Genomic DNA, 13,876 nt, shown 5'->3' with positions numbered 1-13,876 from the left:
GTGTGTGACGCAAAAATTATGAATCGTTTTTACTCCTTTCTACACTACTCAACTAGAGTTACTGTAGAGCATACGTATATAGAGACCACTCTACCCGGCAAAACACACGCGCCTGCCGGTGTTCGCAATCGATGAGGCATTTGTGATCGAAAACTCATTCTTCGCCGATAAAGGGATATCAGTTCACGTGCGTTGTCAGGTACACGTTACGCGTTTCCTCAGTCGCAAGACATATTCTTGCTTTTGTTTCTTTGCTCGTTTGTCTGTCTGTCTGGTTTAAAAGGAAGCTTCAGTTCGGGGAGCTCCCATGTACGAGCTCCTCTGCGAATTTAGACTCAGTCGCATTTATAAATTAAATGTGAGTAAGAATGATGACCCCATAGCGCAATTAGCCCAGCTTAGAGAGAATATAACAGTGTATAACGCTCGCCGTCCTGAACATTAGCGTATCAGTTGATGCCGTACTAATTATGGGAGCTCCGGTTCACATTACCCGCACTGCTAAATGAGCTTATCAATAATGATGATCAGTAATGTGAAAAGTTGGGCGAGTAGGTGACTAATCATCATGCTATGTGGGTGAAGCAGCGCACTGAACAGGACAAAGTGGAGAGTGTCGTGTTCCCTTGTGTTCTTTCCGCTTTGTTATGTTCAGTGCGATGCTTCACCCACACCGTATAGTGTGTAATGATGAGATAAATTTTTCATTTATTTTCTTGAAGAACTTATGCGACATATTCATGCGAAAATAGATTCGGAGTGACTACTTTACTCGCTTTTTGCATGCAAAGAATTTTGCTTTGTCTACATAGTTTACATTACACGCGGCCTAATTTCTTGATATTTTGTTGTTGCTGTTCTTGTTTACATCTGTACATACTGTTTATTATTCTTATTTATAGTAAAAATACTCATGAATGCTGCAGTGAAGCAGTGCTTGTATTTATTTCTCTATATGTAACTGACTGTCCCGAGCTGCCAATTATGGGTGTGACCGCCTCGTCAAGCTGCTTAGTCTAGCATATTTTACGCGTTGCTCCTTCCTTTGTAGTTAATGAAAAGTCGATTTGATTAGATACCCGGGAACTGAGAAATCGTTTTTCTCAGCAATCACTGCACTGATTTTGACAAAGTTTGTTGCATTTCAAAGGGGAAAAAGAAGTTATGATCTAGTGACCATAGGGAGCGGATCTTAATTATTTTTGGTGGGCAACCTATTTAGAAAAATTATTGAAAATTGCAAGATTTCAATTAAATGAGCGATGAAGTTTACAACTGTGTAACTCAGCAAGAAAATAGTGTCACAGCTATGTAAACTGCAACTAATAATAAAGATAAAGCTGACAACAACACATTATACGCCGCTCTGAAATACACGACGAATTTGTGAGTAGGAGTTTTGCAACGCCCTCGCAAACATTTTAACAATTTTACGCAGGCAGTAAACTCTTTAATCAAATTTGTTCGCTTTAGATACTCTAACGGATGCAGTTTACAGAGCTACGGATCTGTAAGCCTCGTGCTTCAATTTTCTGAAACTTACCAATTTTCGAAAATTCTTGGCACAAATCGTAAGCCCTATATTTAGAATTCCGCTTGATAAAGTCATTAGAATACAACTTTTTATCTCAAATTCAACAGGTTTCATTAAAATCGTTCTAGGGCGTGTCTCATAAAAGCACTTCTGTGTTTTACTTGCATTTGAATAGGCGGTATTGGAGCTGGCATCGAGCCACCTTTGCTACCGATCGTTGACCAGACACTAGCAGATCGTTATGAAAGAGTGTGAACCTAGCTTAACATCATGATTAATTAGCACTAGAGACAGACGACAAAGAAAAGGGGATGGACACGGGACATGTATACACTAAATGGCCCTTAGAAAGCCTTTTTGAGTCATACTATAGCTTAACAAACTTGGTTCATTAATCTCCTTATTATTATTTTTTTATCATTTATTATGTTTTATTTTTTGCGCTATTTGAGGTTGACGAAAAGATAGCTGACCTGACGCCAGCGATAAGTGGTGAAGAATGCTGTCCATTCGTTAACGTTCGTTATAAAACAGTTTTTTTTTCTAGTAGCCAGTATCGTAACGATGTAGTTAAATGGCATCCCTATGCACGGCTAATAAGCTGCACCAGCAGCTGTGACATTGATATAAATGTCTCAATTCATCAGCATGCTATGATCTTAAAGGCTTGCGACTTTGGTACGACAGCTTCCGGCGCTTTCGCATTGTCACATTAATTGTCAGCTATCCGTCTTCACCTCTGGCTATCAAGAGTTCATGCATTCCGTCGCCTTTTACCCCAGCGAAAGTTCCAATAGACATCTGTATTAGTCTAAAAAAGGCGTAGATAATGTGTAAGATATGTGTCTGACAGGAGTTTACATAAGTCTTTATAGTGCAATAGCTGATTAATTCTAGCCCGTTAAGAATTTACGTTAGGTACTTATCTTCTGCATATAACTTTTGTTAGGTGCACACTTCGAAGTTATTTGTATTCGTTCATATACAGTGCGATAAGTGTGACAGTGCTTGATGATAGATTAACAGAAGTACGTTTTAAATTCGCCGTCAATGTATTAGAATTAATTAGATAGAGCTTTCTGTCCTAGCAAGTTGTAAGTACACCAATACAACAAATATAGTATGCTATTGTCTATCAAAATAATTTCTATTAGATTCCAAATATAGATATTGGTTGTCAACTTGGTTTTCCACATAAGAATTTATTCGACCAATAAGCTATATAGTTGTCGATAAACTTCTGTAAACTGCTAGTTTTTTTTGTTGGAATTTTGGTTATAGGCTATGGACTTTGGCTGCCCTAACTATCACCTACTATTTATTTTAATTTAAAGGCAATCGCGATTTTTCCACGCGGCATTGCGTCTTACCGCGCCGCAGCAGTTAGTGCAATAACACAGCGTGACAGTAGCTCGTTTCGCTCCATCGTCTTTCGCCGCCCACAAACGCGATCTACAATCATGAGCAAGGCGGCCGCTGTTTTCTAAATTCTGCTACCCTTCGATCGACTGACCAAAAATATGCGCGAATCGCGTCGCAATGTCCCAGTTCGAGCTTTCACAATACCGCGCGCATTTCGAGTTCAGTGTAAAAAAAGAAAAAGAAAATAAGAAAACGGCAATACTGAATTGCCACACCGCAGTGGAATGAGTTGTGTAACAGTAAAATGCATTTTCTTCCGATTTCAATGCGAACAGCTTTCTTCGACTCTTTCGCCCGCTTTCGTGGTTGGCGGTCGGAATTTCACCGTCGATGAAAAGGCGCCGATGCAAAGTGTCACGTGCTCCTACTACGCAATCAAGTTGCACGGCGCATAACTCTTTGTGGTAAAGAAACTACATAAACAAGGATAAAGTGCCTCAGAAAGGCTGGCCAGCGTTCCGGTAGTTGGACTTATCTTTGACCTATCTTGCCGTTTTGACAAATATAGGTCCACTTATCGAAACGTTGGCCAGCTTTTCTGAGGCACTTTATACATGTTTATGTAACTTCTACACCGCAATGTGCTGCTCCATCTGTCGGCCCCCTGCTTGATTTTGAATAGCTCTTTTGAGACACACACGCGTGCTATGGCTCGTGAGATTCGCGGCGTTACGTTTGAAGGATGTGGAGCGCTCGGCAAGGACATCAGTCCTTTCCCAACGCCTGCCCTCTCTCTCTCCGGCGAGAGAGGAGGATCACGTCGGCGCTCGCGCCGCTGCAGGCGATGCAGGCAATACAGGCAACACAGATATCACTATGCTACCGCTACGGTGTGCTGGTTAACGGCTCTGCTATCTACGGAATCGCGCAATGAAACAACAAACGGCAGTTAAATATCCGCACCGTAACAATTAAACGCCATCAAGCGCATCGCCCTTTTAATAAAGCGAATAACTTTCTATAAGAGGCGTTAGGCCATTCGCTTACGTTGATAGTAATTGTTGATGGTTTCTCCGCAAGTTTTTTTTTTATTATTTTTTCCAGAGCTTGGGTTGGAGGGGGTGGGGCAGTTGACGATGCTATGTGTGGCTTTTTTGCGCTGTATTCAAGTATCAAAGTTTCGTGGGATGGGGCGGGGCTAAGTAGTTTATTGGTCTCACATGATCAAAGAAATTGTTGCCTCATAAACGAAAAACAAAAAAGGGCCTCTTCTTCTTCTTCAAAAAAAAAAAAAACAACATTTGGCTGTACGGGAATAATTCTTTGCTTCCGTTTTCCCTGCCCTCGAGATTAACAATTGCACAATATATTTTGGATTTTACACTTATTTTGAAGTTACGAGGTCTTTTAACGTGCACTGTGGGCAAAAGAGCATTCTTCTACTCACCTCCACCGGACCACAGCCACTGCAGGGAAGTCGAACTCGTCGACACTTCGCTCCGCAGCAAAAACAACACAGCCATTGTGTCTCTTCGACGGACAGTATTATTTATTTATTTATTTATTTACTTATTTACATTTGAGTCATGAAACACAAAATGCGGGGTCTCCGTGGCTAAAGGCGACACCACTGTTCACCTGAACGAGCCCTCGGAGCCGCCGCACGAGTGGCACTATAGCTACACTGTCAATTCCCTGCATAGTACGTTGCAGTATACATATATATGACAAGAAAACAAGTACCTTGTGCATAATTTACAATAAAAGGTTGAAGTGACGCGAAAAATAAAAAAAAACTGATAAATCAAAGCCAGTAAAGCTGTATCAGCGGGTTCCCACACCTTTCGTAAGAAGCACTATAGGGTAATGTTACTAACTGCTGTTCTTGGCGATTATTCATCACCGACGCCGCCTGGTCATACAGCGGCCGCGGCGTTGTTGGCAACGCAACGGCCGATACTAGTAAAGCATTAGTAATATAACTACTATGCTGGCTGTTCTTGGCATGATTAATCACCGACGCCATGCACCTGCGCGTTCTCAGCGACGCCCTTTCGATTAACATAACACTGACCACGCCGTCACAGCCTTTCACCGCCGCAGCCTCACAAAGTCCAAGCTGGCCTAGAAACGGGAGACCCGCCGCGGTGACTAAACACGAGGTGGCGGGATCGAACCGTGGCCGCGGCGGCCGCATTTCGACGGGGGCGAAATTCGAAAACGCCCGTGCCCCTTGCATTGGGGGCACGTGGTCCCCAGATGGTCAAAATTAATCTGAACTCCCCCACTATGGCGTGCCTCGTAATTACATCGTGTTTTTGGCATATAAAAGCCCAGAATTCAATTCTAGAAAGGGGAGGAGGTAAAGCACGACGCGAGACAAAAAAATTATGAATTAATGGCTAAAAAGCCGCGCAATGAAGTTGTCTATTTGAGCGAAATATGGCGCAAAGCAACCTTAATTTTATAATTGATAATTACATTTCAAAGCAAGAACTCAAGACTTCGATGCAAGTTGCGTTGCTGGCTTGATACAGAGCACGCCAGCGCACGACGGCCTTCACCACCGAACGAAAACGGCTGCGAAAATCACCGGGCCCCCTAACAGCTTAGCTGTAAAATAAGCTTGGGTATAAGCGAAACTTCGTTATAACGACGTCGAAGGAGGAGCCAGAATTACTTCGCTATATCCATTACTTTGCTATATTCATTATCGCATGTACTGCACTATGAATCGATATGAGGACTTCACGGGAAATTTCACTTAGTTAAATCCATTATTTAGTTATAAACCGTTTCGTGAGAGGTTTGACTCTATTGGTAAATTTCGCCTCTACAATGAAAGAAAAAAGTTCTCTTACCGTGAGAGGAGGCTTCATCATCATCATCTTCAGCCTGGATACGCCCACTGCAGGGCCAAAGGCCTCTCCCATACTTCTCCAACTACCCCGGTCATGTACTAATTGTGGCCATGTTGTCCCTGCAAACTTCTTAATCTCATCTGCCAACCTAACTTTCTGCCGCCTCCTGCTACGCTTCCCTTCCCTTGGAATCCAGTCCATAACCCTTAATGACCATCGGTTATCTTCCCTCCTCATTACATGTCCTGCCCATGCCCCCCATTTCTTTTTCTTGATTTCAACTAAGATGTCATTAACTCATGCTTGTTCCCTCACCCAATCTGCTCTTTTCTTATCCCTTAACATTACACCCATCATTCTTCTTTCCATAGCTCGTTGCGTCGTCCTCAATTTAAGTAGAAGCCTTTTTGTAAGTCTCCAGGTTTCTGCCCCGTACGTGAGTACTGGTAAGACACAGCTGTTATACACTTTTCTCTTAAGGGATAATGGCAACCTGCTGTTCATGATCTGAGAATGCCTGCCAAACGCACCCCAGTCCATTATTTTTCTGATTATTTCAGTCTCATGATCCGGATCCGCAGTCACTACCTGCCCTAAGTAGATGTGTTCCCTTACCACTTCCAGTGCCTCGCTACCTATTTTAAATTTAAACCGGCGTGAACGAGGTCAGATGGAAACCATTGACAAGGAAGGAATTCATTTATTGGAAACAATACCACGAGTAGTAGGCAACACTTCGGGCAAAGCATCGAGAAGCCGACCAAGTTCCTCCCAGAGTGTTGTAATGGCATCATCGTTTTGTGCTGGGGCTGCGATCACTGTATCAGTGCTTACTAGCTGAAGGTCATCATGGTAGAAACAGTTGCGTATGGTGCCCAGCGAGGCATCACACTAGGCATGGTTGAGCGCTACAAGATCCGCCCACAAAACCACAGTGCACCTACCCTCCGTGCCTCCGCTCTCCAAAAAATAGTTTCCGGTGGACATGGAGGTAGGAAGAAGGCTGAGAGAGCAAGACGTCATGCACCTACCTTAGGCAAGCCAACCTCCTGTGTCACCACCCCTCCTTTCCTTAGGGGCCCATCTGCCGTTGACTCTTGGGAAATAGGCCCTCAGTGGTTGTCTAACATTTCAAGGCACTGTTTTGCTCCTGGTAGTTTTTATATAGTGATGCCCTCATCACGAGTTGGCCCTCACTACTCGCTTTGCTATGTAGGCTACGCGCGCTCGTTGAATGTAAATTACTGCTTGTCTATCGTGTAGTAAGAACTTAGTTTCCATCAGCCTTTCCTGGATATTTCTTCTATAACTAGGCTTCAATATTACCACGTGACGCTCCCTTCTAGTCATTTTCCGATCCTCAATTCTGATGAACGTCGATACAGAGTCGACTTCCATCAATTCGACCCTTACGGGACTACAAGATTTGGTCAAATTAACACCTTGGCAAAACAAAATGAACGAATTTTTGTCTTTTTCATTGCTTTAAGTACTCTGCCATCATTAGACAGTTTTAGTTTAGCGTACGCTATACCATTGCGTACGATATAATATAGCGGGTCGTTACTGTGTATGCGCAGAACGCTAAACGACCCATAGCGTATAGCGTACGCATGCTATTTCTCAAATTTAGCATTGGCATCTGTGCATGGTTTGCGCTGCCCGCTTTGAATTGAATATGGCGTTGCTTTGCACTTTGTTCGTAGCAAATGATTGTGTAAACGACTTTCGCTTTGTCTCAGACCACTTTGACAACAGAGTATTATGGAAAACCTTGTGGACTCACTAGAGATCGCTTCTCGTTTCAAACAAGTCGAAGCCTAACGAAAGAAACATTCTAGCTGTCAGCGCCACCTATTGCTCCAGTCGCAAGATAGCCCCAACGACGGTATATGGCCTCTGAGATCCGAAGATATCACAGGGCAGCTAAAACTATAACAAACGTGCGCTGCTTAGCACATGCTATAGTTGCGTACGCTATACTATAACTGTCTAGTGACAACAGACTGCTTCAATACAGTATTACAATAACCCTAGAGGTCCTCGTTGGTTAGTCACCCACAGACCTCAACACTGTCTTGTGTTTTTAAGCTTTTAGTGACTGCTACATTTATGATGGGGCACCATTGAGGGATAAACCGAAGTGGCATTCTTTCATGTTTGAACTAAATGAGATTTCTTCCATAGCAATATACAATTCCTCGCTGGGACATTTTAGCATGTTTGAATTAAGCAAAAAGTCTAATTAACCAAGGTCGAACTAGCAGGGTTGCGACATCGAAACAAGTGGGCCTCCCTATAATGTCACCAAAATAAGCTTACGTATTTGACTGGTGCATATTTACAAATTCTCGAAGTTGCACAGTGGCGTATCTGCCACTGCAGTCTTATTAACTGTGCTTCTCTGCACATCTACTGGGTGTCCCAGCTAACGTGCAGCAAGTTTTTCTTCCTTTAAAGCAAAGTCTTCTGTGCAGATTAAAGTAAATGCATTTTGTTATCAATCCCCTAAAGTAAGAAGCCTCTGGTATTCTTGTGTATTCTTATTGATAGAACAATGAGCAATGATTAATTTTTCAATTATTAACTTCATGGTCACAATGTCACTACAAAGTTTGCAGAGCACAACTGAAAACATATCAACTTCAATTGTCCATCATGCATTTGCACAGTTCCCCTTTCCACGGCTAACATGGCACAGTGGCTATCCTTTAAATGAGAAAAGAAATTTGGCCACACAAAAGGCATGCAATGCATTCCTTGCCTTCATTGTTGACTTTTTATAACAGTTACTATTAGAAGTAAGCCCCGTAAATTCATATTCTTCTTCCTCCTTGTTCCTGTGTCTCTTTTGTTCACCAGTACATCTCTAATTTGTTGCTCCAGCGAGAGAACTACTAAGGACTACTGAGAAGCTACAGCTCACTGTTTTCATAAAAGAACAACAGCAATAGCCTTGTCACAGCAATACATCAGGCTTACAATAGAATAAGATTTTCTGCTTTACTGTAATGACAGAATTAAGGAAATTGGACGGCAGTGAAGTAATCTGTCACTGCAACATGAATTTCGATTGCAAGAACAGCTGTAGTAGATCCTAAAAGATGTCAAAAGTTTCGGTCGTTGCAACAATTTTTCTGTTGCATCTTACAAGTGGGGATCATTCAATAGCCGTGGGAATAATGTGTAGTATACACAAACTTTTTGATAATTTGGCATGGCATCATTCTGAGGGGACATGGGCTGCAGTCGTGTCATGTGCTTTCCTTGCAAAATTTCCTTAGAATTGTTGTTTTGTGTTCACACATGATCATCTCCCTCTTTCTCGGAAATAACTATGAGCAAGATAAATTGGACCTGTTGAGGGTGTCACTCAGCCTGTACGATATACGAACACCAACACTGATCTTTAGCATTTTTGGCATTTTTAAAAATATTTCCTTTAATATTACGTCCTGAAAACAGCTAAACTAAAAGTTAAAGAAACTGTCACATAACCTGTTTGTAAATTAGCTTCATCAGTGGAAGGAAATCTGCTGAAAGGCATTGCGGGAACCAGCCTACATTTATCATAGTAAATTGACAGCAGGGAATTGCAGTGAAGGGACACAGGCTGGAAAACAGGGGCAAGATATGGCTGCCCAAAGTAACGTAGCATGGGTTTGTAGCAAAGCTATTTCTTCTGCTTACTGTGAGTGAACTTGGACATTGTTCTTGCCAACTTGCATGCAACTGAAGGAGCTTGTTGGTATTGATGCTGCGTTGTTGCAAAAATTGTAAACTGACACACATTCTCACTTCCACGAGTTTTTCCCACAAGGTCAAATTACCAGGTGGTTTAGGGCCGAGCGTTTACTTGGAACAACTCCTGAGCCACCCAGAAGCTATTGGTACTGTTAGTACAGTCGACTTCCGTTATATCAACCCTGACAGCACCGGCGAAATTGATCGAATTATCCGGCGGGTCGAATTAAACAAGAGAAGGAAAAGCACCAACACACCACTGATTCATTTGGCAGTATTTTTTCGATTCTAACATACCCTCAAATCAAGTGCGCACCCACTTTCTACGAGTCAAAGCAGAAAACTAACGCAGAAATGACATCAAAGTTCCTAAACAAAGTAGAAATGTAATGTGCACCCGGTTCTGTAGCAAGAATAATGGGCAAAGGACAATATGTATTGCACAACGGCGGTCGGCTTCCTAAAGTCAGCTTCGCCGCACAATTTTTAAAAGTCGGCTTCGCCGCAATACCGTGTTATGCGTTAAAGCATAGACACGACACGAAGGCGGTTTTGGTAGTGTTTGATTGCACCTCACAGGCAAATTTTCTGCCAAAATTTGAAAAAGGCTCGTGTAGAATCAGGTAAATATTGTAATCAGACATTGCAAGCTACGGTCACTGCTTTAAAATCTTCCTAGTGCAGGCCGAAAATAGACATTTTCTATACCAGATGACGTGTGTTCAACGCATTTACTATCCCTTAAGCTTCGCCGAGACAGGCGCTGCCACATCGCCTATTCCAACTGCAAAATTATAATCAGCGACTCCAAGTCAGCTGTTCGTAATTCCTCTAAAGGGCGTAATCTCCCCCGAGGCTTATAACATCATGAAACAAAACTCATATCAGCGCCTCGTCATTATTATCTGGGCACCGCCGCATTCCTCATTGCCCAGGAACAAAGGAGATCCAGGAGATCACCACCCACTATCGCCTGAGCAGGAAGCTATACTCTGCAGGCGGCAAATCTCTAAGTAAGGGACAAGAAGTCACTTGGCGGAGACTGCAAACGGGCGCCTTCCCCAACTTAAAGCTACATTCCAGAATTTATCCTGGGGAATACTCTGAAGTCTGCCCCTAGTGCCACGACAGACGAGCGGACATTAATCATATGATATGGGCCTGCCCGGCCAACCTCAGGTCAGGTTGCTTGTTTGGGTTCTTCTTACTGGACAATCTGCTTGGTGGCCTACATTAGCCTGGTCACCTTGGTTTGCAGCCATCATCTGTGGACTACCCTGACATCACCTTCACGTGACACATCACAGAAAGCACTGGTTAGTAGGAGAAGGTGTTAATGATCTCCGACTCGCCTGTTCAAGGTATCGCAGAATCAAATCAGTTGGGAAGCTTACACCTCGGTCTCTATGGTGGCACAGCACAGAGGTGGCACACGTAAGTCCAGCAAAGCCTGGACTGTAATGGTAGCAGACTGCCTGTTAACATGGCTGTTTACTGGTGGGTGCAGTTTCGCTTTTACATCTAACAAGGGAGGGAGCCTTTTACCAAGCAACATGTTGTTTTTGAGTGAGCATGCATGCTTATATGCATGCTGACATATGAATACGCGTCTTCTTGCAGGTGTTACACTAAGCCCACAGCTGACCAGTTATCATGCAGACACCGATGACGAAGCAATCAAATGGTGAGTAACTGCAACCAGAATTAATGAAACACATATTCCATTTATTGCTATATGTTCGCAATGCAGATCTTGCATGTTCAACTGCGAACTGTGAGCAGGAAGCACCAGCCTGTTCGCTAGGTTGTGTTGATGTTGTGGCACATCACTTGTGGTGCAGCTTTGGCAACTAGGTGGTGGTCAGATGAGGAGGTGGACGACAAAAGTTGCCAGGGCCACCCAGTGGCTGGCAAACTGTAACTCTGACCATTTTCCCAGGGTGTGCTGCATGCTGTAGCCCTGCGCAGTGTCATAGAGACAGTGCTGATCTTAACATCGGCTTCTTGACAGTGATTGCTGGAGAGTGCGAGTTTCTGAGTGATACAAGTGCAGCCTCCATCATACTTAAACCTTTATTGAAGAGTGTTGCCTACAGGCAACATACCAGAAAAAAAAAACATTTTTTTTTCTTGTTGAGTTTCGGTATTGACTACAGAGTTTCTGGCTAAATGTATTCGGCCAACACTGAATGACAAGCAGCAAGCATCATTTCTTGGTTTAGAGCATGAACACAGGACGGGGAAGAAGTCTGGTGCGCAACTCGCTTTCTTTTTGAAAGCATGATCAGAGGAGACAGACCTATGCAATATTTCTGGCCACAGTGGTGTCACACATGGATGTAAGGCAAATGAAATGTATGCTTCCAGTTGTCTGCCTGGTGTTTCATCCCTATTAGAAAAAAAGTTTCTGCAAAATACTTTTTATTTTCATTGATTATGCTTATCCTCAATGTGTTTTGCACATTTAGATAGAAAATAAACCTTTTTTTAAGTATTTATATAAGCTCATCATAACGGACCATATTTCCGCCTTAGTTGGTTCTAGCTAATTTTATTATTGCAACGAAGTTCGCTTTGAACAGACCACACTATAACAGACTATCAGATAAAGCGGATGAAATTAGCGGCAATATTTTTTCAAAATTGTATAACACATACTTTTGCCATGTCGACATGGGCAGACAACCAACTTGCGAGGGTCAGCTGACGATTGCGGCTCAATATCGCGCGCGTAAGGGAGTAAGTCAGGGTGGAAACGCGCCGCCTTCTTTCGCACGCGAGTCATGTGGGGGGGGGAGGGTGTAGGAGAGACGAGGGAGAGGGGGGTTCTACTCCGGTGGCTGCTGCTTACGGCGTGGCCCCCGCGGCCGCAATGTGGACAAAGTGTGCCCAGTGCCAGTAGCTTCATATGTGCACTTAGCTCATGTCGAAGCAAGAGACAGCACGAAGGTCAATTCGCTCGCTGCTGCTGCTGCCGCACTTATCTTGCTTAATTTGGTATTGTAATCGATGCTTTGCCTTTTGGGTGAAACTCCAACTTTTCTTGCTTGTTTTTTTACTTTGCACGTTTGTCACTCACTCTTTACAATAAAGTTGTTAGACATCGCGACAAAAGTTTCAAAAGTGAGGTGTTCCGAATAATACAGACTTCGTATACAACGGATGTGTTTTATTGGATCATCAGGGTCCGTTGTAACGAGAGTCGACTTCATATGTGCCACCATTAAAGGCTTAACACGAACATGCCTTAAGTGCCTTTTCATTTCTCCCACGGGTGCTGCTGAAGATCTCTGGCTGGGCATACCAAACCCTTCAAAGTTTATTCCTTACAGCCTGTGTTTACTAAAATTAAAAGCCACTTTAGATTGTAGCAGATGACCAATTGTGGCCTTGCGGCCTTGGGGCTTCCCATATACTAGTACTAAACTGGCACTGGTAACCGCCTGCTGAAGCCTGGCTCATGCCATGCTGTAGTGTTCTTCGCAGCTCTCTCTGTCTTTTAACTACACTCATAAGCAAGCAACTCAAGTCGTTCAGTTCGCCAATGGGTGAGACTGCGTCTGCACAGACTGACTGTTCTAATGGCGCATAGGTTGCACGACCCTCTCAGCTCTCTCTTGATTATCTGTGTGTGGTTTTCTGTCATGTGTGTATTTGCCATGAGCATAAAGTGATGTTCAAGACCAGCAAGGAGGTTCGTCAGGTTGGTGGAACCACCGTCATCCCCTGCCTAAACATGTTTATCTTTTGAAAATGTGCAAATGTTTGAAACTTTCAAATAACAAATTGAATAGTATCCTATTTGATTCAGTCTTTGAATTAAATAGTCACTATTCGTGAATGTGAATATCTTTTAATACTTTTCAAATATTTCAAAATGTGAACTGTGTCCAATTAGACATAAAATTGGAGCAAAAGTAAGGTAAATTTACACCCCAGCTGGCATAGTATAGACATAAACCAAGAGAAGTTGCATAGCTAGAGCAGGTTATGTCGCTTAGGTAGCTAATCTTTACAGGCTATACAGTGATCATTCACTCTCTGAAGAGTCCTACGCTTGCAAAGAAACTACTGTTTGTTCCTAGTGCTCCATTTGTGGTTTTCATAAACAACGCTTCATAACATACTATGTGATGACAGGAACTTGCTAATTCTACGAATAATAGGATGTGAATGTCAGTTTATATTAATTGTGATAATGGCTGTTCATTAATTGAAAGCTATTCGACACTCGATTAAGTTCGATTCACTTCTGGTACTGTTCAATTCGTATTCGATTCAGTCTCAAAAATCACCATTTGCACTCAGAATATTACAAGGGCAATAGTGGTGGTCCATCTCCTCCAAGCATGGATAACCATGTCGCAGCAGCAAG

General features: G+C 43.0%; 1 protein-coding gene across 4 annotated transcripts in view; it reads right to left on the bottom strand.

Moving 5' to 3' along the window:
- Positions 1 to 11,205: 11,205 nt before the first annotated feature.
- por (Protein-serine O-palmitoleoyltransferase por) overlaps positions 11,206 to 13,876 on the bottom strand; it is a 56,719-nt gene continuing 54,048 nt past the window's right edge. For all 4 annotated transcript variants that reach the window (XM_075695710.1, XM_075695712.1, XM_075695709.1 and 1 more), the window contains one exon: positions 11,206 to 11,461. In XM_075695710.1, coding sequence (XP_075551825.1) covers positions 11,363 to 11,461 — 99 coding nt within the window. In that variant the 3' untranslated portion in view covers positions 11,206 to 11,362. The remainder of the gene's footprint in view (positions 11,462 to 13,876) is intronic.

This window comes from Dermacentor variabilis, chromosome 6 (genome assembly GCF_050947875.1).
Source record: "Dermacentor variabilis isolate Ectoservices chromosome 6, ASM5094787v1, whole genome shotgun sequence".
In the NCBI taxonomy this organism is placed as follows: domain Eukaryota; kingdom Metazoa; phylum Arthropoda; class Arachnida; order Ixodida; family Ixodidae; genus Dermacentor; species Dermacentor variabilis.
This window is presented reverse-complemented; position numbering and strand designations above follow the sequence as displayed.